The 24,155-nt window shown below is 45.0% G+C and overlaps 1 protein-coding gene across 2 annotated transcripts in view; it reads right to left on the bottom strand.

Moving 5' to 3' along the window:
- EXOC6B (exocyst complex component 6B) overlaps positions 1 to 24,155 on the bottom strand; it is a 306,757-nt gene that overhangs the window by 102,042 nt on the left and 180,560 nt on the right. For both annotated transcript variants that reach the window (XM_049792431.1, XM_049792440.1), the window contains exons 9-18: positions 21,995 to 22,078; positions 21,786 to 21,832; positions 20,455 to 20,575; positions 17,887 to 17,958; positions 17,338 to 17,435; positions 16,317 to 16,422; positions 15,023 to 15,132; positions 8,844 to 8,955; positions 6,301 to 6,435; positions 5,008 to 5,187 (exon numbers count right to left, since the gene is read on the bottom strand). In XM_049792431.1, the coding sequence (XP_049648388.1) occupies positions 5,008 to 5,187; positions 6,301 to 6,435; positions 8,844 to 8,955; positions 15,023 to 15,132; positions 16,317 to 16,422; positions 17,338 to 17,435; positions 17,887 to 17,958; positions 20,455 to 20,575; positions 21,786 to 21,832; positions 21,995 to 22,078 (1,065 nt within the window). The remainder of the gene's footprint in view (positions 1 to 5,007; positions 5,188 to 6,300; positions 6,436 to 8,843; positions 8,956 to 15,022; positions 15,133 to 16,316; positions 16,423 to 17,337; positions 17,436 to 17,886; positions 17,959 to 20,454; positions 20,576 to 21,785; positions 21,833 to 21,994; positions 22,079 to 24,155) is intronic.

Below are 24,155 nucleotides of genomic sequence, written 5' to 3'. Positions count from 1 at the left end.
GTCTTTGGTGCTCATATGATGTTTTTGTGATGGTTATTTTCCTCTTGGGTTCCTCCCAATGTGGTCAAGGCTGTGGTTGGTGCAAAGTTCAAGGCATTTTACTTCCATGCATAGTGTCTTGCCTTTTAAAATATTATAGAGGGATTTGGCTTTTTAAATAAAAACATAGGTAATCGTTCTGTTTAAAAAGAAAATAAACACTTCCAAAGCTCTTTCTACCAAAGCAAGAGCTGCTGGGGCTGGCGTATTCATTTGCAACTGGGAAGAGATGCCAATATGGTGAATAAGGCAAAAACGTTGCAGGCAGAGCGGCCGCGGCATTCGCACTGCTCCAGCTGAAATCTGTGCCTGCCATCTGGCAAAAATAAGCACAAAAGAGAAAAAAAAAACTAAAAACCCAACCCAAAAACCCCTTTTGCAGAGAGTTCATGCTGAACTGCTCAAGACGGCAGAGGTTAGAGTTTGTTCGATCGCTGAAAGATTGCTTCCCCTTCCCGGGTTAGCATCACCTCTTGACCTGCCCTGATTACCTTCCAAAGGAGGTTATCAAGATACAAGACTAACAGAGGATTAAAGGAAACTTAAAATAAAAACAAAACACCCCCCCCCTTTCCCCATCTCTGCTCCCCTCCCCCAAGAAAACATCCTTGCTTTGTTAACCTGACAGTTCACTGTAGGTGTTGACACAACCCTCCATCTTTGAGAAGCTTAATGTCAACAAATCAGTGTGTTTGGAGTAGCCCTGTCAATGCGATTTACATTAACTTGTCTAACAAGAAATAAAAACAACAATCAGCCATCAAAGACAAAAGGCTTTTTCAGTCATTCTTTTAAAAGTATTATGCTGGAAATGTTAATTTTTGAGGCCATGGCCCTTTACTTGCTGAAAACCAGAAACCACCTTTTTTTTTTTTTTTTTTTTATAAAATACGGGGTTATTTTTTAAAGTTTTTTTTTTTAAAAAAAAAAGTATTTTCTTTTAAAGGAGGCCCGAGCATCCCATGTTAATAAGCTCAGCAGCAGCAGTAACCAACTCTCCCTGGTTAACGCAGGAAGAGGGCAGCCTTGAAGCCAAATGTTAATTATGCTTTGATTTCCACCAGCGTGTTATTTGCTTTGAGACATTTTGGGCACTTAGCGGAGCATTTTCGAATTGTGGCTCTAAACCACCATGAAAATTTCATGCAGCAGTGGTATGCACCAAAACCCCGTTAACTTCACCATGAACTTTTCCTCCCCCCCAGCACACACTGTACCCACCAGCATGCCCTTTGCAGATGGGGGCTCAGTGTCCCAAAGCAAAGCTGCAAAAAGCAAATCGATTCCAGGGATTCCTAATACCAAGCGGTTTTCACCGCCTCCCACAATGTCTACTCTGATGCTCTAAAGGAAAAATTAGGGATTGCAATTCCTGCTTGAACACTAGAGAAAGTGGAGACTGTGCCACTCCACAAGCCAGGATTAGCTTTGGTCTGGGTTATTTTTCCTGCTTGAGCAGGAGGGTTGGACCAGATGACCTGGTTGCCCAGAGAGGTGGTCGATGCCCCATCCCTGGAAAAATTCAAGGTCAGGTTGGATGGAGCTCTGAGCAACCTGATCGAGTTGAAGATGTCCCTGCTTATCGTAGGGGGTTTGGACCAGATGACCTTTAAAGGTCCCTTCCAACCCAACCTGTTCTATGATTCTATGGCCTCCAGAGGTCCCTTCCAATCTCAACCATTCTGGGATGCCCCCCAATAAAGAGAGGAAAAATTCCGCCTTATGTATCCAAAAAGGGAAACAGAAAACCTAACGCCCAAATCTTGACTCAGAGTCACCTTTTAGCTCACTCAGCATCTCTGCTCCTCTTCACCCCCTCTCTGAAACGTTGACTGGAGTCAACCAGACCCTTCAAGGCTATTTGATCTGCCTTGCAGCGAGCTGGAGCCTTGACCCCAGAAAGGTTTCCTGCAGATGAGCAGCCCCGTCCGAGACAATGGGATTACTCACACCCGTCATGTTAAGGAGCCGCCTGCATTTTTGCAGGCTCAGGACTTTTGGCTCCATTCTATTACAGGACAGCGCTTTTTGTTGGTGTAATTTTAGCACAGTAACCGCCGACATGCCCAGGCTGAGTTTCTTTGATCAGCAGGTGAAGGTTTTTCTTGGTGTAATTACCGTCGTGACAAAAGGCAGGTGAGTAGCTCAGCTCCTGCCACTTAGTCATCTCCTGAGACTGCCACTCTTTTCTTCTAAAAAACTTCGCCAAGTTCCAATACTAGGAGAACGCTTTTCACTTTTTTACACTTGTGTAAATTCAACCCAAAGGTACCAGATTATCAGCTCTGGAAGACAGGGGTATTTCCAAACCAGCAAAGGATGTGAGAACAGGAAGGGACAGTGTTGCACTGCACCCACTTCTAGGAATGAAAAGATGCTCCAAGGATGCCCCATCCAAGGATGCCCTTCCAAGGATGGTGCACAGTCACTTACTTTTCTTCATAAGCTACTGGCAGTGTGGAAATCCTGTATTTTATAACTGGACCGGGCTGCAAACTCATTTCAAACAAGGCAGCAACTCCTCTTAGATCATAACACTATAGTGCTAATGAGTTGGGCTGAACTTGGACCAGCACTATAGAAACAGCTCTACCTTGCCACTAGCAATCCTGCAATATCCTCTTTTACTTATAATTTGCCCTTTTTGGAGATAGTTCCTTCCCTCCTCGAACCCCTCTCACTCTTTCCTTTCACCAATGAAGCTCATCCCACATTTCTGGGGCTTTCACAAACATCTCTGCCATTTTTCTGCATTGCTTTAGACAGATGTGGGCTTCTACACACCGTATCTCCTACAATTTGTTTAGCAAAGTGCAGAAATCTTAATGTGTTTCTAAATAAGCCACTGGAAAAAGACCCTTGAACCCAAGAACAAACCAGCACAGACACCGAAGGACCTGGGTGCCTTTTAGATGTACCCTGATTGTTCCTCACTTGCTCTCACCCACCATTGCCTGCAAGGGTACGCAGGGACCCATCAGCAATGTTCAGTGCCTGCATCTTCATAGCACTCCTCTAAAGGAAGAAACTCCAATATATACAAAAAAATCCCAGACCTACATCTCCTACAAACCACTGAACCAGGTCTACAGCTTCACAAATCAGACTGCAGCATCTGAACGATTTGCCTCCCCTGTCTCACGAGGCTGTCGGGAGGATCACTGCTGTGCATTGCTTCGAAGATAAGGTGCTGCAGTGCAAATGCAAACAGCCTTCTCCTCAGCTGGGTCCTTTCTAATCCAGTTCTGGAAGAGAAAAGGCTGCTTCCATGTGTCTCGGCCTTTTTTAGACCAATTAGCTGTCCTCCCAGTCTCCAAAACAATTTTGACTCACTCAAAAAGGAAATATTAATATTTAAGGAAGATAAATCACCCCAGGTCCATCTCATAAATCATTGTGGGCATCTCTCCCCATCCTCACCTCTCCTGCTAGCCATGCTTCATGCTCTGGTGCGGAGACCAATCTCCCTGTCAAATTCCGTTACTTGCTTGCATTAAGTACTCCCAGTATGATTTGTGGAAGTGGTCTCCAGGTGATAAACCACCCCTGCGCAGCCACATCTCCTTTTTTAAGGAGAAATCCAGCAGCTGATGAATCCAGCCATCTCCAAGTACTCCTGACTCCAGAGGACACCTGCCCTACGCCCGCTCGCATGGCCACCAGCCCCGCTGCTCAGGACTGCCAACGGAGGGGACATTCTGGCAATAACCCTGGCCTGAACAAGAAGATGGATGAAAGCCCTTCCAACCTCTCTGCACGGGAGGCAACACTTTATTTAGCAGTTTGTTCCAGTGATAACAGAGCCAAGAAAGCACCTTCTCCTCAACACCACCTCCAGGTACAGAGAACGGGGAAAGCCACTTTCATTTCTCCTTTGGTGTCTTCTCCATCCACAGCAAATCGGTCCTCATTTCCATCCTGCTACCAAATCTTCCTGCTGTGATAGAGAAGGCCAAAAGACAGGAGCCACGCAGAAAGCTGCACAGTTTTGGGGCTGTAACGCCTCCTAAAACAGCTCTGGAGGGCTTGAACATCCTTCCAGTAGAGCAATCACAGTGGCATAAACAAGCAGAATGGAGCGAAGGAAACTGCCATTGTGTATTATTAGTCTTTTCTTCCTGTTTATAGTCAAGCTCATGAAAGATGCCCAGTGTGTGCCGGTGTACTATCATCCTGGGCACCCAGTAACAACAAATAAAAACAGTCCAGGAAAGAAGAAAGATCTGAAATTGCTTTTAGGACAAACACAGTGTTCAGTGGATTTGCTATTTCAAAATACCTGCTGATTGAAGATACTCGTAAGTATATATCCAGACAGCTCAGAACAAATCTTATTTAAAGGAAAAAAGCTGTTTGAGCAAAAATGAAACTCCCTGATGATTATTTTTTTCCTATTCAACGGGACACTACTCAGCCAACTGCAAAAAACAACATAAAATACATTTTTTGATCGCAATAACAGCATAAACACAGGCATATTTTAGACAGCAGAGAAAAGAAAGAAACATATGCTGCCTTCCAACAGAGCAATATTTTGATGTAAGGCATCCAGTGACTTGACAAACGTTTGGAAATGTATCTGCAGTTCAAATAATAGACACCCTCATACTGGGATCTCTTGAAAAAAAATCTTGAATGTCCATTAAGCTGGAAGTTAACAAATCTAAAATATAGGTGGCTAGTGAATTATGACCCTGCTTTTACATGGTGGACTGTGATATTTCCCTCATCCACATATAAGCAGACTTGCAAATACTTAGGGAGACTCTCACTGAAGCCCAGCTTCTGGAAACACATGAAATGGCTTACTTTAAAAATAGATTTGTTATTTCATAACACTTGACAGTCCAAGGCCCCATTTCCATCACACTCCATAAAGGCTGAGCAACCATCAGTTTCAACAGCACCATCAGATGCCCGCGTGCTCCTCAGACCAAAAAAGAAAGAAAATCGGTGGAGGTGGCTTACCGGGAGGTGGGTGAACACAGCAAATGTGCTGCGTAGAAAGCCAATGAGATCTACAAGATAGTCGCTGGCCTTGCTGCCGGGCTCCATGGCCATCCAGTCGTAGTCCGCCAGCTGCAAGAACTGGTCTATCTTCTGGTTGAGGTTAGTGTAAATCTCCTCCTCGGCAGCATGGCGGGCATCCTGGGGAACGAGACGAAGTTACATGGGACGAAGTCTCCGTATCACAAGTCTACACAAGTTACAGGACGTGAGATTGACCCAAACCTTAGCCCTAAAGGTAGCACAAGACAAAGCACCTGTAGGCAACTACATGGCTCAAACTGGTGGGCCATGTGCCACTAGGTCAGTGGTAGGCGAGATCAAGCTGGTGTCTGCCTCTGATGCAGCCTGGGGACCAGGAGGACAAATCTGGTGCAGAATGGGAGAGAGAGAGATGGGAGAGGAACGGTTTAGACCCACCAAATTGTGTGCAAGTATGGGGTGCGGGAGGGCACAGAGGAGCCTCTCTGCCAGAATACGGTTAGGAGAACGCACCCCTAGGCCAAATAGGTGGATGATGCCAGAAGGGACAACGAATGGACTTCCCTGGGGACACTGGGCTTTAATCTCCTGCTGAGTTTTCCCAAGGACAAACCTCACCTAACCAGTTCCCTACTGTTGCTCGAGTCCTCAGCGCTGTTGCCATCTCCTGCTCTCCAGCCATGGGACACAATTCAGACACCCCACAGCTGACCCAATTATGGCCTTAAGATTTCATACAAAGTATCTGGGTGGACACTTCTGGGTTATGATTTAAAGATTTAAAGACTGACAAGTCTGGCAGTTTCTGCCAGCCCCAATTTTTAGGGGATAATGCTAAAAGGAGTGGAAAGATATAGAAATGTAAGTTCTGAAAATCCATTCTCCTCTTGTATGAAAGAGGAGAGCTTGCGTTCATGGCCAGATGTGTGTAGCACTTTACAGCACTCAAAAAGCAAAATGAAAATTCATTTAAAAAAAAAATAAATCAGGCTTTTGTTTAAAAGCTGCTTAATCCTTTAGATAAAAAGTGCTGCAGTCACAGCCTGTAAATTAGGGTTACAAAGGCTCATGATCTCAACAAAAGTAATGCTCCGAAAGACAAACCCAAATGCTGGTCTGATGGTGTAAGCTTCCCAGGATATGAAAAAAATTACCTTTCAGCTCAGCTTAGCTCCCTACATACACACATCCACACACGCGCTTTGAAAGCAGATACTCTCCAGCCAAACATCAACAGCAACTCCCTGGAGGTGGATCTACCAGCCTTCTCACCTTGAAGGTTGTGGTCCCGTAGAGTTTCGTAGTGTGGACAGTTTCTGGAAGTACATTAGTGATATTGGTTATGAATTCCTCTAGGAACTTGCAGGATTTCTCCAAATGGGTCGTATTTATAATAATCTGTACAAGCTGCAAAGGCAAAAAAGGTATTCAACCGTCATGCTCCTGAAGCCAGGGATGTGCCAGGTTAATGGATGCCAATTTTTAAGAACTTCTGGCATGAAAAGCTGACGCTGTACAAACATACTAAGCTTTGCTACACACTCAGAGGCTCTCCTCCTTTAACATCAGAAACTTAAATAAAAGATAATTTTGGGGGTAAAGCATTTCCCATGACAGCCACTAATACCACAAAAGATTATTTTTTTTTAAATGACTTTCCTACATTCAGCTGTCAGTCAGTGCTCATTTCAGCACAGTTCAAATACAACAGGCTTACAAAAAAATGCCATGTCAAATCACAAGTATTCTGCCTGCTAATGAACCCTAAATAACCCATATCTTGAGTGACACTGAGCAACATCATACTAAGACATTTAACAAAGAAACTACAAGGTTTTACTTTTCTGAGGTGGTGTGGCTGAACAGCAGATCTCACCCTGGTATCTTTTCGGTTATCATACCCACCATTATCTGCAATTTTCTTAATGCTGTCTTCCCAGCTGCCTTCACATGGCGCTATTTCGGGACATTAAAGGCAACTACAGAGTAAAAGCCTCTGCTGAAGTCAATCAACACAAACATTTACAATCCAGAACAAAACAATCTGGGCTTCCACTTTAGGATCACTGACTTGGAAGCATCATTAATTCCTTAAGCAGATACCTTTTTTCTGAGCAGACTGCCATGAATATTTTCAAGGTGCAACATAAGCTATAACAAAACCTTCCCAAGTAACATCTAGCTCAGATACCATGCCAAACCAGCTCTCTTACAGGCACAGAAGGCATTACAATGCTCTGGATTGACATAATTTAATTGCTGGAGTACGGTGTGGCAGTCTGCAGTCACCTCCTCTAAAGAAACGATTTTAAAACACTGGCAAATGTTCTGAATGGGATGGATTAATCAGCGATTTAAGTGTTGCAGGCACAGAAATATTGAAGTAACACTACAGAGATTACAGCACCCAACTCTTGCTAGTGCCAGATGACGTGAGAAAGGGCAATGGTCACAGTTTGGGAGGTTCAGCTTGGATATTAGAAAGGAAAAGAGTCATCAGGAAGGTAGTGCAGAACTAGAACAGGGTGCCCAGAGAAGATGTGGCACCTCTGTTTTGGAGAATTTAGAAGTTGGTTAGAGAAAGCCATGGCTGACATGATCCAAGTGAGCAATGATCCCACTTCCTGTGGGAGGTTGGGCTGGATACCTCCAGAGGTCCCTTTCAGCCAACTCTTCTTTGATTTCAGTCAGGTTTTTGTTTTTAAGAAGTCAAATTATGATCTATTTGAACTCCTCTTGTTTTGTATTTGGTCCATGAAATGTACAACGCAGGTAACTAGGAGGGCTTCTCAGTTCTGAATTCCTTGGATTAATTTTGTTCTTGATTTTTGCCTTCAGACAAGTGCTCATCTGTGTTTCCCTGTGTCAGATAGCCCTAACATCATGATGATGATATATCTTCCTATAGTTTCAAGTTAATTAAATATTAGATATTTCCAGCTGTGTGAAATTCCTCCTAAACCTCTTCTCTGATCATCACAACTTACTGGTCCAGATCAGCTATCAAACTTGAAGTGCAGGGATAGAGTTGCATTCCTCTTTGTGGAGGGAGCCTTGGGAGGAGCAGGAGGGAAGAGGAATTTGCCCCCAGGGAGCAGAGATTCCAGGCTGTGAGATAAAGGGCTGAGGAAGCGTGGCGTGTAAATACATCCTTCTGTAAATGCACTAAACTCTCCAAAACTCACCTCCATAGGGTATTTACAGTGTCCAGAGAACACGATACTTTTCTATAGCACAGTCAATTAAACAACTGCAGCTGTATTAGTATTTACTCATTTAATAACAGCACAGAGGTCCCACTAAGGTATCCAAACTGCCCTGGGTACCACACACATTCCCAAACAGCCATGATTTATGTGCATTAAACTTTTCAGAAATCTGACTTTGTGCACAAAAACGTATTGTTCACAAAAAGAAAATACCGATATGAAGTTTGTACTGTAGCAATGTGCTGAAACCGCCTCAAACAGCACCTGTAGATGGGGACCACTCCCCCATCCTCTCACAGTTCCCGTATGGCTCTTCTCTGCTGCTCCTTGAAGTCCTCTTACTTTAATTCAGATATATAACGCTCCGCAAATTCAAAAGAGAGCTAATGTTAACAGCAACAGCAAAAAAGCTTCCTCTTTCCAACAACAAAGTGATTCTTGCTTTGTATAGCAATGCTGCGTGGTTCCATTATTGTTTTCTAACCAAATATTTTCTAACAATGCTCCAAACCAGCATCTCTAAAGGTGCTGTAAGGAGTTCCAAGGGACCAAACCCCCTTCTGTCACCCTGCTCGGGAAATGGGTCTTCTCAAAGCCACGTCCTACCTCCGTCAGCCCGACGTTTTTCCTCTTGATGACATTCTGTAAACAGTTGCTCAGTGTTCGGGTCAGCAGCAGATTTGTGGATTTTCTAATCATATCATCAACTTCAGTGGAGCTGAAAAGTAGAATTTAAAGAGAGATTTTTGAAAATATTCTATGGAAAGAAAATCAGCTGGAGCCCTCATCATCCAGTCTCCTTCCCAACCCTCTTCTGCCTTATGCATGATCATCCCTGCACTGCTTACAGACGCCGACATACTAACATATACCAAAATTCCAACAATTTAGGCCTTTTTGTGCATGTGTCTGTAAGGAAGAGGGACTAACACTAAACCTACATCCCTGAGCCTTTCCTCTTAGAGGGGCTGGTCCAGCACGGGTAAGAGCTGCCCGCAGCGTTGGCACTAACCTGTGCAGCCAAGCCATCGCGCTGCACCCAATGCTGGTTTTGCACGTTCAGTGCACAAGGGGAAAGGGATCAAAGACCTGCAATGGGGGGAAAAAACAAATCAAACCCCCAAAATACTCTTCTCAACCTTCTCACGGCTTTTTCTTTAACTAAATCAGACTGGAAGTTCTTGCAACATGTTCATGTAATTTGCCAGATGGTTGCAACTGCAGCGTTGCTGAAGTTTGGGAGTTTGGCTTTCTGCTGAAGTGCTGCTGCCCCTCCAACGTGCACACCAGCAAGGTGCAACCTCTTCTTTCTGAAGGACGTTTTGGAAACCCACCCCAGCACAGGCTCCTTTGATCTGTCGTTGGCCCTGCATTAGCCTTGACATCGCGGGGCTTTATCTTTGGCAGCGCAGTGACAGGCAGCTGAGGGCAAAGAAAATTTCCAACTGGAAGGCTGTGAAGCATTAATAACTTTAATGCTCCCAGTAAACCAAGCCCGTGACCTTTTGCTCCTTCTCCTGTTTTACCTGACAAATGGGCCAGATTACAAAGCAGGAATGGACCGGAGAAGCAAAAGCAAACCTTGCAGTTACCCTGCTGCCAGCATGCAAGGTGGGGGATATTTGGGTGCTGCTATTGGGGTGCCTGCTGGTGCAGGGATGGGCACTGCCAGCCCTTGTCCAGCTCACACCTCCCGAATTTCTGTGCCTGTTTAACATTAGAGCAGATACACTGAGCCAAGCCCTGGTCCATCAGTGACTGATGCTCAGGAAAGCAAGACTGAGCCTTCTCCAACAGCAACCCTGTGGCCACGGCCGCCTCCTGGACCCACTCATCATAGAATTATAGAATGGTCTGGGTTGGAAGGGACCTTGAAGATCATCTAGTCCAACCCCCCTGCCATGGGCAGGCACACCTTCCAATGGACCAGAATGCTCAAAGCCCCATCCTCCCTGAGCACCGGGCATCCTTCAGTCAACGACATTTTTGAAGTTATTCAGGTCCTTCCTTGTGCTGCTGCATGAGAATTGCACTGAAATCCCCCAAATTCCTGGGAGAAGTGGCAAATATTGCTCCCCGCTCAGATCTCTGAGCAAAGTCACGCTCGTGTTTCCACGAGACCGAGAAAGCCGTGTCTTGCTGCAGCTTTCCCAAGGAAAAGCCCAGCTGCACAACTCCCTGTACGCCCGGCGGCTGCTCGCCACGCTGTGCTCCCCAACAGGTTTCTCTAATATTTCCTTTTCCCTGATGTTTAGAAGTCTGCTTTTCTGAGCTACACGCCTGCCAAGGGTTGACCACTGTCTCCTTCCCAGTTGGACGCAAGCAGAGCAGGGCCAGCAGCTCAGCAGGACCCAGCTCCTGATAATTTAAATTCAATGTCATCAGCCAAAGTCTTTGTGTGGGTCTCTTCTAGATCATCACCGCTGATCCCTGTGAGTTTATTTTCCTCCTGCTTAGCAGGGAAGCGCATCCTGTGCCAGCGATGATCAGGGCTAGCCCACTTCACGTCCCAGATGGACCCCTTGGGTCCTTCTCGCAGGGTTTTGATGTGTGGTCCAAGGTGATGCATTTGGGGTTTTTAAAGTGTGGAATAGAAATCAAAATGTGGGGGGAGAAGAAACCAGCCAATGAATTTTCCTGGTCTTTATACTAAGGGTAGGGTTCTCAAATAAGGTTTTACTTAAACAAAAACACAAAAAAAAACCCCAAAACAAAAACCAAACCCCACCATGCACACACTCCCCAGGACCTCCATCATCCCTCAAGAAGAACCAGATTGTCCCCAATCCCCTTCACCAGACAATAGCATGATTAAATATAGCAAGTACAATAAAATCTAACCCTGTGATGATCTACAGATGGTAAAAAAGACACCCGAGGAGATTTAAAGCAAAGGGGTGGTACAAAGGGACCCTGTGACACCAGGGGCAGCTGCCTGCTGCTACCAGAGCGGCGTGGGAACCAGGGAAGGGGGCTGGGGAGCAAAAAGGGCTGGACCCATGCTCAGAGGGGGTAAAGAAAAAATTGCAGAGGGAGCAAACAATACACAAAGCTGTATCTTTGTACAAGTACTGTGGCCCTTGCAGGATTTTCCCTGGGAAATCCTGAAATGCAATATATAGGGAGTCACAGAGCCTGTCCCCAGGGATGGCGGAGGTGCAGAATGGCCAAGGCTAGAAGCGGATCTGGTGGCTGGAGCTTCCAGCTTCTACTGGAACCGAGAAAGCACAGATGAAAAACACAGGGGTTTGGACACGATGTCAGCTTTTCTCACTAAACCGACACAGCAATCAAATAGGTCGCGCTGGAAAAGCTTGCTTTCTTAATTCAAACATCAACCTGTCATCAGGGCATCGAAATTAAACAAGCCAGTTACTGTCTGGCTGCGTGTACACCCCAAGACAGTCATGCTCTTGGCAGGAGCGGGATGCTGCTGGTCTCTGCCCGACGCTGCAGCCAGTGCTGACGGCACGAGGTTGCCATATCACCAAACGCTTTGCAAATCAAGGGTTTGCTTTAATCGCTCGCTTCAGCTGCAGGAACATCTCAACCATGATAGCCTCCAGGGCATAAACAAGCAGTGCTTAATAATACTGCTTAGCACTTCCATGCTGCTTTTACTTCTTCAAAGCACTTCTAACCGAGCTTTCTCTGCATGCAAGCACCATTTCCAAAGGTTTCCTATTCTCATATTGTTTGTTGGCTGCATAAGCTAGAAAATCAGGTTGTAACTTTAGTTACACGGTGGGTCAAGCAGCCTGGTAACCCCTGCGGCTGGGTTCCACTGCAGCAGAAGGATCTGCAACACCTCCCATGAGGTCCACACACTGAGTAAGAGAAAAAAAATGGAAGCATTCCTGGGGGGGGGGGGGGGGGGGGGGGGCGGGGAGAGCAGGATTTGACCAGGCACTAGACTGTGATCCCCCAAATCTTCCTTGGTTCAACAGAAAAGGTAAGTGAGAGCGGCAACAGGAGCGATGGGTGTTAGCTGTTGCCTTACCCAAGATTCTCCCTGCTGAAACGATGAACCAAGTCGTAGCTCCCATCAACAGCCCAGACCCAGTGCCCAGACCAGTGGGGCCAGTCAGCAAAGAGTAATGGTACAAGTCAGTCGTATGACGCTGACTCTTGACTGTGAAGTAGAGGTTGGGTCTCGGTTCAACAGACTGGTCTGATCTCCGTTCTTGATACACAGGAAGAAAACAAAAACCCCAAATGAACAATATTGTTCATGGGGGCTGCTCACTACATGTGTCTGATGTCAATTCGATCTATCAGCTTCAAATTGGTGAAAGTTGGTAGTGGCGTGGTTGTTACTAAGCCTACATACATAGTCTACAACCACAGATCACTAGTAACACAAAAGCAGTAACACGAGCTATCAAAGAAACTACATTTATCTCCCCTCTCTCCTAAAGTTGACTTCCAAAGGTCCTACCTGGTTTAGTTATTCAAGCCTCTGATGGTTTTTTTATTTCATTTTTAATAACTTCATGTACTTAAATTATTTTCAGCACTTTAAAAATTGTATCCAAAGTTCTTTCAGGATTGGTGCTTTGTTTGAAAAAAAATCCCAAAACCAAACAATTGAAGTCCTGGTAGATTAGAGCTGACATCTCATCCTTCCACCCACTGTTTTCCAAAGATATTCCTTATCTTTCAAATTGGAAATTCCACTGGAACCAGCAGAAGTCTTCCAGCTAGTGGATACTTTTAAAGACATCTCCTCAATGAACTCAAATACATGCTTTTTAACAAAGGCAGAACTGCTGAAAATATAAAGGAGGTTTTCTTTCTTCTAATCAAATTAATAGAGCCAAACCAAAAAAAATTGCAACCCCTATAAATGCACACTAAGCTCCAAATTTTCTTCACATACTTGAAAATCAAAATAACTTTCACAAGCGTATCAATGCAAAGGAGAACAATCCCGTCCAACAAATACAAGGAGCTAGTTTAAAAAAATAATTAGAAAAAAAATACAAGCTATATTTTCTGCCATAGGCTCTGTTCTTCAGGAAAAGACCGCAGAGTATTTAAGCGAACTGTCTGGGTTAATGACAGCTGATGTCCCGTATCCCATAGCAGTAGTCATGACCTTCAGGCCTCCCGTGACTGACGGGCTGACCCCAATCACTCCAGGGTGCGAGGTAAATGACAACCAAAGAAGAAAAAGAAAGAGAAGAGAAAGAAAACTTGCTGCCGGCTTTGTAGCCAAGCTTCCTAATAAAACCTAATTCAAGCTGTCAGGGTGAAATGAAGAAAGTGTCAACAGGGGTTTTCAGAGAAATATTCCAAATGTTTGGCTAGAAAAGCCAAGAGCCGGGCTCCCTTCCCCCAGCCCAAGACCGCTCCTCAAAAAGGGCTGGAAAATCCAATGTCGAAAGGAATTTTAATAACGTGTCCGGGGGGACCCCTGAGGAGGGACCCAAGGGGACACTTTTCTTCCCTTCCCTGACAAACTCAATCATCTCCGTAATGGTGAAGAGCACAAAACTCGCGAGGGAATTGCCAACGGAGGGGTTTGGTGTAACCAGCATCCGTGTGAAATAGGACTGTTCTGTCGGCTTTAGAAACCGAGATGTTTCATGGTGACCCACAGGTTAAGAGCCCTGGGAGCCACCAAAGAGAACAACCTGCCACCAGTGAAAGGCTGAGATTAAACGTGGAGTGAGAAACATCCCGTGCTTCCACATCAACCGATGAGCTACCACGTCCTCTAGCAGAAGACGGAGAGAAAGTGCCTCTCCAAATTACTATCCCCCGCACAAAAAAAAGAGAATTAAACCCCGGAAGAGCCTTGTGTAGGCACCGAAACATCTGGCGAGTCCCCAAAACACTGCCCTAGCTTCACACCAGCACTGGGGCAATGGCCAGTGTCAGGCCATGGCCAGGACATGAAGCTGCCAAGGGAGGTGAATGCACCCCCCCACACCCCAATTCAACCTCTCGCTAGCACAGTGCTGCAAACAGAAGGGAAAAAGAGATTTTTACTGGAAGGAGGAATCCGTTTTTCATTTATATACCTCTACCAAGTTGAAGACATTACTGGGTGCAAGAAGAAAGCACCAACTTGCAGTTTCTGGCAAATATCGTTGTTTTCCAATCTCACACAGATACACATGGGCAAAACCAGCATCAAGGCACCTTGGGATGGAGAAGGGAGTGTAAACACATGGAATAGTTTGGAGGCTTTAAAAACAAACAAACAAAAAAATCCTATTATTTGTATATAAACTATATAAACTCGCATGGGAAACAAGAAAAATGAAAACCCTAAACCTGCAGCCGAAACTCATTAACACCAAGGGCAAATCAAAACCTCAGGAGTTTTCCTGCCAACGCACTCCTTGAGGGACAGTCCGGGGAGGCCATGCGGAGCTTGTAGATGTTATACCAGGCACTGACTCAATGACAAGCGGACATCCTTATCTTTCTCAAGACAACCAGATTCATCTGTTTAGTACAAGTGACTCAGAAACATCTTGGAGGAAACAGCCCCCTCACTTTTTGTACAGCTAGCATGGTCCTGGGCTATCTTTTCCTACATGGGGCAGCTACTTTTGAAGACTTGGCCAGCCCTTTGTACGTGAAGAATGCCACCTCTCCAAGGACACCTGGAGGTTGTCCTTGGTTGTCCAGCCAACTCCAGGCTGGACGGGGTATATCCAAGCAGTTGAGCAGCATGAAAGGTTGAGGAAAAGAATTCATATTTTAAACCTGCTGAGAACTTTCAGTGCAGACAAAACCTCCGTATTACAACCATTAGCACACTCATCCCCTACCTCAGATGAAGGTCTTCCGAAAACTTCAGACAGGCGTAGATGAATTCCTTAATCTGATTGTAAACTTTAGGCACAAACTCAGAAAAGGGGAACTTCTTTGGAAATGGTTGCTGTAAAATACAGGAGAGAATTCAAGTCAAAGAGCAGATATTTAACAGGAGTGACGACTGCTTTCCAGCAACATATTCCAAGCAGTAAAATTAATTCTAGTATTTAGCTAAGTCCAGCAATGAAACAACAAGCCAGCATTTATTGTATATTATATAAACATTTCAGCCAAGTGAAAGACCAGATAATCACTTACAAATGGCACAAGGGTGCATAAGGGATTTGGAGTCTGAAACAGGCTGGAAGGAAACTTGCAGCTAGGAGGGAGGAGGCAGCACAACAGGACCCTCATTCCCTCTCCCAACTCCCTAACTCATATGAAAAAACCCACTGGAGAACTCCTTGACTTTTATCTCCCACCATGCACAAGGTGTTTTGCTTGGTCACCTCCCATCGTGGCTGCCCAAGGTAAGCACTCGCTTACAACACCAAAAGCCAAGAGGAAACAGATGTCCTACACCAAATTTTCCCAACCAGCTTTTACCCATAGCACACATGTGGCTGGGAGGTGCAGAGCGTAATAGTAAGAAGCTGGACTTCACGATATAGTTTGGGGGGAAGGACTTTTCAGACTTTCTGAAATCTAAATACTTGACTTGGATCGAAAACCCTCCCAGTCCTAATTAAGTTCACCAGGCTTGGAGCTCGCTGGCTGCCAGATGTGGAGCAGAAGGCCAAGCAGCCTTTTAAGGGACACTGGCTAGGTCAAATTTGGCTACACATAGGTTTTGCAAGCACACACTTCTACAAAAGCCAAGATATACCACTTTGTTGGGCTTTTTTTTTTTAAATATGAAATTAAAACAAATAAAGGTCAATAAGACGGTTCATAAAATGGGAATAAAATACCAATGGAAGCAGATATTTCTAGTCTCTTGTCTACCGCAAGCACTGTTCAGCTGCAGTAGTACACTGTGATCTGAAAACAAAATGGATGAGGTATTGCTGTACGCACTTACTTCATCTACACCAGGAGAAATGCATCACACGGGAAGGTGGAAAGTATATTTGTTCTTTTTGCTTGTTTCGTCATTTTTTGTTGTTCGTTTGGTTTGGGGTTTTGGATTTGGGGGGCGGGGGGGAGGATTTGACACTTTCATTTGCAGTTCTCAATGCCACTCACAAGGGTGCGGGGTTTTCCTGCACCAGCAGACACACCATGCCAGTTTCCCCATTTCAAGATTACCTTTTCAAGTTCTGCATCCTGGAATGGGAACTGTCCAACTATTTTCTTATAAACTTCTTCATTTGTCACTGGGATAGGACTGTAGTTATCTGAATCAAGTATATTTCTAAGAAAAGAAAAGTTAGAAAGACAGCTCTGTGACAACAGACTAACCACAACTTTGCAGGTTTACTGCTAGGTTGGCAAGCTCTTAAGAAGCAGGTACCAATTGAAGACGTGATCCCATGGGCCTAAACTTCTCCCCATGTTTGTGACTGATGAAATCATCTTTGCTGCAGCCAGACTTAACAATCTCTCCCAGCTCCCTGCCTTCAACTTGTGTAAAGCCACAACCAGAGCTTAAGGGTCACTTTAGTCCAGACTGGAGCTTCAGCAGTGGCCCCTGGCAAAGCCCAGGTGAGCTCCAGTCCTGCCTGACTCAAGGAAGGTGAATGCTGAGCCACCAGGGCACTGACAATCTTCCAGCACCTCTTCCCAATGCCCCATGCTCTGAGACACGTCAATCCTCCCGAGATGTTCTGGGCGACCATTACAGGATGAGCTGGTGGCTCCAGAGCACGGCATGGGACCCTGGATAATGTATCGTGCCCTTCCTGCGGGCAACTGCTCAGCTCACAGACATGTCTACAGCAGCAGCACAGGGATGTGCCGCCGATATCCCAAGACACACGTGGCTCAGTGTTGGAGCGAGGGCACAGTAACGCTGCTGCAACACCAGATTTTTGCATCCTTCCACCTATTGACTGTCAGTGCGAGCTCCAAAACAAAACCATAACCTTATCCCTCTGGGATGTAAAACCTCTGCTCTACACTGATATTATCGCACAGATCTTACCACACACAGGATCCTCGCGACTGTATTTAAATTGGCTCTCACTGGGGCAGAGAGAGCCCAGGCTGAAGATTACCGTTGCCCAACATTTAAACATGAGCTTACCACTAATCTGTCAGAAGATCTTATTTATGGGCCAAAACTGCTCTGTAAGATACATCTCATGCATTTGCTTAAAGAGCTTCTTACCTGAAAACTCCTGACCATTTCTTCAGCAGGGTTTCACTATACTGGTCTTGGATCTCCAACAGCATGTCAAAGAGCTGGTTCACCGGGAAGCCGTATCCCTGCAGCGAGGTGGGGGAAGAGAGCAACTTCAGATAAGAAAAAGTCACCAACAGGCAGATGAAGATTACTTTCTCTATTTAATAGGGAGCACGTGGGCAAATTCTCCCCAACCACCACCACAGGGGCGAACAGTGCTGGTAGAGGGATTTAGGCAGTGATTTACCGAGGTGGTAGGACCAAGGACTATTAAAGGCTGGGCTGGGTGCAAGCAGGAGGCACAAGGGCTTGGCAAAGTCCCCAAGGTTTGGTCTTTGCCCACAGGCTGACCAGCTGACATGCAGAGCAACCAGGCTGTCCATCCGGCGCCACAGTTCATGCACCGCAATGCCAAAAAAGAAGCCAGGCCACTGCAGCAAGCCCGTATCAGCCATTTAACCCTGCTGACGGACACCATCTATGAGCAGAAAAAATGTCAAGCGAGATAAAGAATGGTTGCTGACACCCATGTACCTGGAGCGTATCTGCAAAGAGGACGATGAGGTTCTTCAAGTCTAACACCAGGCTTGGGTCCGAGCAGTAGGACTGCAAAGAAGGGGAGAATTTAAAACATGGTTTTAACTGCAGCACGCGGGAAAAATATTGCCCTCAGCCCTCCTGCTTTATCACTTGAGTGATAATAAATACGCAGGCACGCCACATAGTCTTACGATCAGTAGCTTTTATCCTACAGCCCATGCCCTAACGCTGTACAGGGCAAGGGAAGGCACACTGATAAGGGTATCTCTCCTCATAACGCACTGCTCTTGAGGCTCTCCATGATGAATAAGGATTTCGGTTGCTCTAGAGATACCTGAAGTGTCTCTAAGATTACCCAGAAGCTGCTGGGGAAGCGAGAGGAGATGAAGCAAATCAGCGCGCTGTCATACCAAGACGACAGCAGCGCCTTTCATTTAATATTTAGTGTGTTGTGTCTGACGGTAATGAAGCATCGCAGCGAGGCATCCCCGAGCCCCACGCGAAGGCTGCATTGCTAAGTGGTTCAGGCTGAGAAAAAACACTCTGCATGCCTATATTTCAGCAACATTTAATGGTCAGAGCTACAATACAAGTACTTATTGCGGGTCAGGAGACTGATCGAAGCCCTAAAGACACAACTCGGTGTAGTGACTGTGCTGATCATTCCCCCAGAGCCACCCCACGTTACCCACAGGCTTTGTGCGCTCTCTGGATGCAGCAGACAACAACCCTATGCTGAAATATGTAAAGTTTCAGACAGACTCTTACCAAATATAGAATCAGTGATCATAAGCTGGAAAGAGAAACAGATTTAAAGCTCACTGGAAACTCAAGGAGGAATGACTCCATTAATCAACGTGAAAGACTGGAAGAGACACATTTTCCATTTCACTGTCCAAAAAAGAAAGTCAGAAAGAAAGATAATGCCCTAAAGCTATCAGAAGCGATAAAAGATGTCCCTGTCTGCAGCAAGGAAGAAAATCCAGGGATAAGTCTGGCTGAACGGGAAGAACCGAAACAGCCTCACCAACGTGAGAGCCCTCCGTCAAGTCTCAACAGCAATATGGGATGGATGGCACTGGTCTATACGGGAGCTGCAGGCTGAGCAGCGCTTAGAGATGACCACAATACTAGTGTTGAGAAATCATGTAACATTTCATGATTACTGAAAAAACCCTCTCCTGGCAGCCACTTCATGCACTAAGTTTGGCATCACTTAAAACAACTTGTCATGGCAACAAAGCTGGTAAAATTGAAAAACACCATATTTGTACCTTTCACAACTTTCACCTAGCAGAAAACCCCGCTTAAAAAGAAAATAAACACAGGTTTACAACCTAGTGGGGTGTACATCTCTGTGTTTATCCCCTTTTGTAACACAGACGCTTAAGTGGAAGGAGGCAGCTTTCCAGTCAACAAAACTGCTGTGCTGGATGGAGCCAGAGTGCCCCGGGAAGCCTCTGCGGTCCCTCATCCCAGCGAGCTCCAGCTCCATCCCCCAGATTATCCCCACCTGCACAGGTGAAGCCAAGCAGCTCTTCAGCAACACTGCCCTTGGGCAACCATGCTAAGCTAAAGTCAGGGGCATGTAAATGCAAAACTCAGTGTGGTTTGGAGGAAGCAGCATATTGTGTCTCCACGCAGAAATTTTAGGGTTTTCTCAGCAAAGAGCAACGACATCATTATCACTTGGGTACCACCACGTGCACGTTACATCATGTTAGATGCAGGCCTGCACCGACACGATCCGGCAGCATCCTTGTGCTTTTGGACGGCACTGCCTTCCAGGAGCAGCAGTGGGACTTCAGTTATTTAATACTTTGGTTTTCCTGGAGCAAATGGCCCAATAATTTGAAAATGGACTTGGGGAAAGTCGTTAATGCTTTTCCTTTTATGATCAAATGCAAATTTTTTCATCCCATTAACCAAGAGCGTTTTCAGAAAACTCCAGTATTCCCAGCTGAACCAGGACAACATTATATCAGGTCATACAAAATTGGAAAAAAAATTATACTTTTTTTGCAATTGCCTTTGGGTTTTTAACTCAAGCAGAGAAATACCAAAGCGATAAGCAAATTTTTCCAAACTTCTTTCAGTATTAAAAAATAAGAAATCTATTTAGTGTCTTTTTACGCACAAATGATTTGCAGTTTGATAGCAGCCCATTCACTGCCATGAACTTTACGGGAATATCAAACAGGGTCATACTTCAGCGTGCCAAATAGACGCTTTTTTCCCCAGTTTTCTGGGACAAACTGACTCCCTCTGCTGGTGCTTTTCAAAAGTGATCAGCGAAGTAACTGGAAAAATATCAAACCACTCTTTCCTTCTTTCCAGTCCCCCAAAATATTGAGAGTTTGGTACAGGGAAATGCAGTGCATCAAGAGGCAAAAAAGAGCTGGAGAAAGCTTTTGAGGAAATAGCAGTGTGTCTTCGTCTTATTGTTTTAAATAGGGTCATTGGAAAAGAGGCAAAACAAAGAATACTACTGTAAAAGCCAATAATTCCAGCTTGTCAAGTCATACTCAAGCAACAGTTGAGCGACCCAGGGCTTTTACTTACTGAATGTGTTCTTAGTGCTGCAATAGTCTTTGATAACGCCATCTCCCACAGCTCATCAATATAGGCTCTATTTACCAAGCCCTGTGTTGTATGCAAGATGTGATCTTCAACTACAAAAAACCTAACAGAGAAGAGAAAATGGCACTGTTATCAAAAGTTACAGGTTTTGAGACATCAAAAGAGATCTGCAAACACTGCATGCAAGGGATACGCGGCATTTGCACATCCACAAATCTCCAGAGCAAGCTCAGATATCTGTATCAAATATAGCCAACACTAAGCACTTTATTCACCTATTTTTAACATTGCAGTATTTTATATGATGTTTCACTGTATTACAGAAGTGAGCTAAAACACAGTTGCTCATAGTAATGCTACTCTGTGTATACACAAAGGCAGAATTTCCCCTCTCAGAGTTCTCCACACCATTATTTGCACAAGAACCGCTGATTAAACTCTGCTCTAGCTAGCAGCAATTGCATTACAATTGGTTAACTGCAGGGAAAAATACTTTAACTGCAGAGAAAATACTCTCTCACACCCAGATACACCACACGCTCACAACCATTTAAAGGCAATCAATTCACTCCAATCTCCAGTTATCAAACATGCTGGCCAAAAAAGAAACTATTTTTCAGGGAGCGAGTGTGGCACCATACATTTTAAACACCAATGCACAAAATCTCAGCTGTGTTTTCTTGGGAAAATTCAGCCCAGAAGCACGGAGCTCCACGAGAAGGTGAGCAGCACACATTGCATTTGTGATGGCCGCAATTAGATGTTGCACTTACTATCATTAGCTGCAGAAATTTCAACATCATACCCTATCTTTGCTAGATTAGCAGTCTTAGGTTGCCTCCTCTGAGAACTTGGCTGCTTTTGGAAGACTTCTGTCAAATTTGAGTGCAGTAAGAAGCTCATAGGTATAGAGGCTTGAGAATCACCTTCTTTACCAGAAGAATAATCAAAGAATAATTATCAAATATTAAAGAATAATTAAGGCAGAGGGCCTATTCATCTCACTAGTGGGGCAAGTAGATGCACATAGTCCGCAGAAATTATTTATCCTCAAATTCCCAGAAATGCACTTGCTGGAACAAGAGCTGGCAGGTTCCTCCATGTTCTCACTAGTGACACAGCAAAGTTCATGGATGCTACAAAATACACTCTAAAACACCTAAAAAGCCCAAACTACCGTTTCATTCCTGTTTTGGCTCCCTTTAAAGGCCCCTCTAAAAGATCAACATTCCCTCCTCTCTTTTTCTTTTTGGGCTCCTCAACAACACAGCGCACACATATTTAGCAAAGATGTATATAAAAAGAATACCTACCCTACAATTTGATTAAAATACTTCCTGTAGCCATCTAAAGTTTCATGCTGCAACAAAGAAAAAGTGAGCAAAGATTAAAACGAAGGTGCCCAAGAGCAATTGGAAATAAATTCGAGACCACCCGCCGGCAACAGCATGCCCAGAGACAACCCTCCGCTCATTTATTCAGCAGAGCAAGTTTGGGCGCTCCAAGTAGAGGGCCATCGTACCATGTTTGAAGGTGGCTGCAGGACCAATCTGGCTTGTTTTCTTCTCTGCTTCCTGTAGTAGTTCTCAAAGGTTTCTCGGGCTCCCTGGAAAACAGAAAAGATTAATTCAAGTAATTATAACACTTTGCATTAACTGTTAACTCACAATATACTGCATTAACTATTAACTTGCAATATAGTGCATTTAAGATGCAAATCTCATATTCCTCCAACATATCTGTGCAACACTTTCCTGAAAAATGCGATCCCAATATCAAAAGAGAAAAAGTTTTACTCAAAACACCGAGTCAAAAAAACCTGTTCAGGTATGAGTATCTGATGAACTCTTCTGCACCCATTTCCAGTATTGCCATGCAGATGTGGTATATAGAGGCACGCAATCAGCTTCTTTACCAGATCACAACATGGACAAACATCAGATTTACTTAGCCGTGGGGACAGCGAAACAACCAATTTCTAGTGTTAGCAAAAAGAAAGAGGGGACAAACAATACCAGAAATTCTTCCACTGATTCAGGGGTGCAGAGTGATGCAAAGCCACACGCAACGGGGAATTTCAGAAAAATGTGCTTGTGTGGGTTATAGCAATTTATGAGACTGGTCTATATAGGTGGGAAAAATAAAATAGGGTTTTGAGCTTATTTTCTCCCAACTTTACTGTAGGTCTGAGCCTCCAGAGGAGAGTCGGTTAGTCCCGAAAGCCAAAGACCCGAGTTCCCCTCCACGGGCATCGCCCACCCACGCTGGGTGCTGTGGTGGGGACCTGAACCGCTCCTCTGGGGGCTTCTTCTGTAGGTGGCTTGTTTTACCAAGCCAGGCTACATCTGAGCATCCCCACCCAGGCAACAAACGCGTGGGGATCCTCAAATGCCATCGACCTGCTGAAGCATTCAGATGTCCGCCTACCGCCCCGGTCCCCTAGGCTATGTAAAACCTTGGTGTTTTATCCCTGTCTGTTCCTCCCTCCTCCACGCCCGCGCTGTTTTATGTCTGAAATTGGATTATAAACACTTCAGAGAAGGGACAAGGTCTTGCTTTGAACTGTTCCGAGCCAAAAAAAAACCAACCAAAAAAACAACCCAACTCATTTGGAATTCACAAAACAAACAACAGGCAACAACAAATATCACCTGAGCAAGGCACCAGACGTCAACTTTCTCTACTATAAAAAATAAATAAATTAAAAGAAAAACCTGATGCTAATTTAATGATTCTCCAGCTACTATAGCATTATACAACCAGGCTGCCTTAGGATGCCCCCAACTAAAAGGGTCTTATGAAATGTCCGCAATGAACCCTTGAAGAGCTGTAGCCCGAATAGCTCCTTGTCTCTACAAGCTGGAGCTCAAGGCTTAAGCAAAAATTCAGCATTGTTGATGTGCCCAACTTTTCCATCTAGTACTGCGCTTCCCAATGGTGCTAAAATTCATAAAAAACCCTTCTTGCAACCATGCATGTGCTTTGCAAAGATTATGCAGATTTATACCACGGAATTTGTCTCTGAATTATACTTTTTATCCTAACTGAATGTCTAGGGTGCACAGGATGAGCAGGTCCCAACCCATGCTGGGACCACCCATCCAACCATCAGTGGTGCCAATATCCTGGGGCAAGGGACAAATCTGGATCAGACATAAATCCAAGCCCTTCTCCTACAGTCAAGTTAAGCATCAGCTTAAACCTACAAGTAATCTGACATTTTAAGAGAGCTTTTCAGAAACAGACACTATCTGGGAACCAGCATTTCCATGTCATATGTCTTCTCAATGCTCTCAAAAGCTGTTTCTCCCTGGAAAGGGAAGAGTCATGAGCTAGGCATCAGTGATCCACAGGTTAGACCCAGGACAGGGAGGGTTACTACAATTTTTACCAAGCTAAGCACCAGCCCCCTTCAGAGGGCCTACAAGCAGGAGCTCTGACGTCTCTTCGAGCAGTCCTGGGAGCTGGTCCTTCTCAGGATGCTGGTGTTACCCATCTCCTCTCTCTCTCTCTGTCAGGAGAACCAAGACGGAACAGGCTATCCCAGTCCCATCCCACCGGACTTAAGATATTTATCAAATCCTGCTGTGCCTCATCTCTCAAAACCTACACAAGTGGCACAAAACCCCCGATCACCTCCATCCTGACCGTGAGAGCAACTCAACTCTGGTAGCATCGCCGAG

The sequence above is a fragment of the Accipiter gentilis genome, chromosome 3 (assembly GCF_929443795.1).
Source record: "Accipiter gentilis chromosome 3, bAccGen1.1, whole genome shotgun sequence".
NCBI lineage: Eukaryota > Metazoa > Chordata > Aves > Accipitriformes > Accipitridae > Astur > Astur gentilis.
The sequence above is the reverse complement of the archived record's forward strand: the minus strand, read 5'-3'. Positions and strand labels throughout refer to the sequence as shown.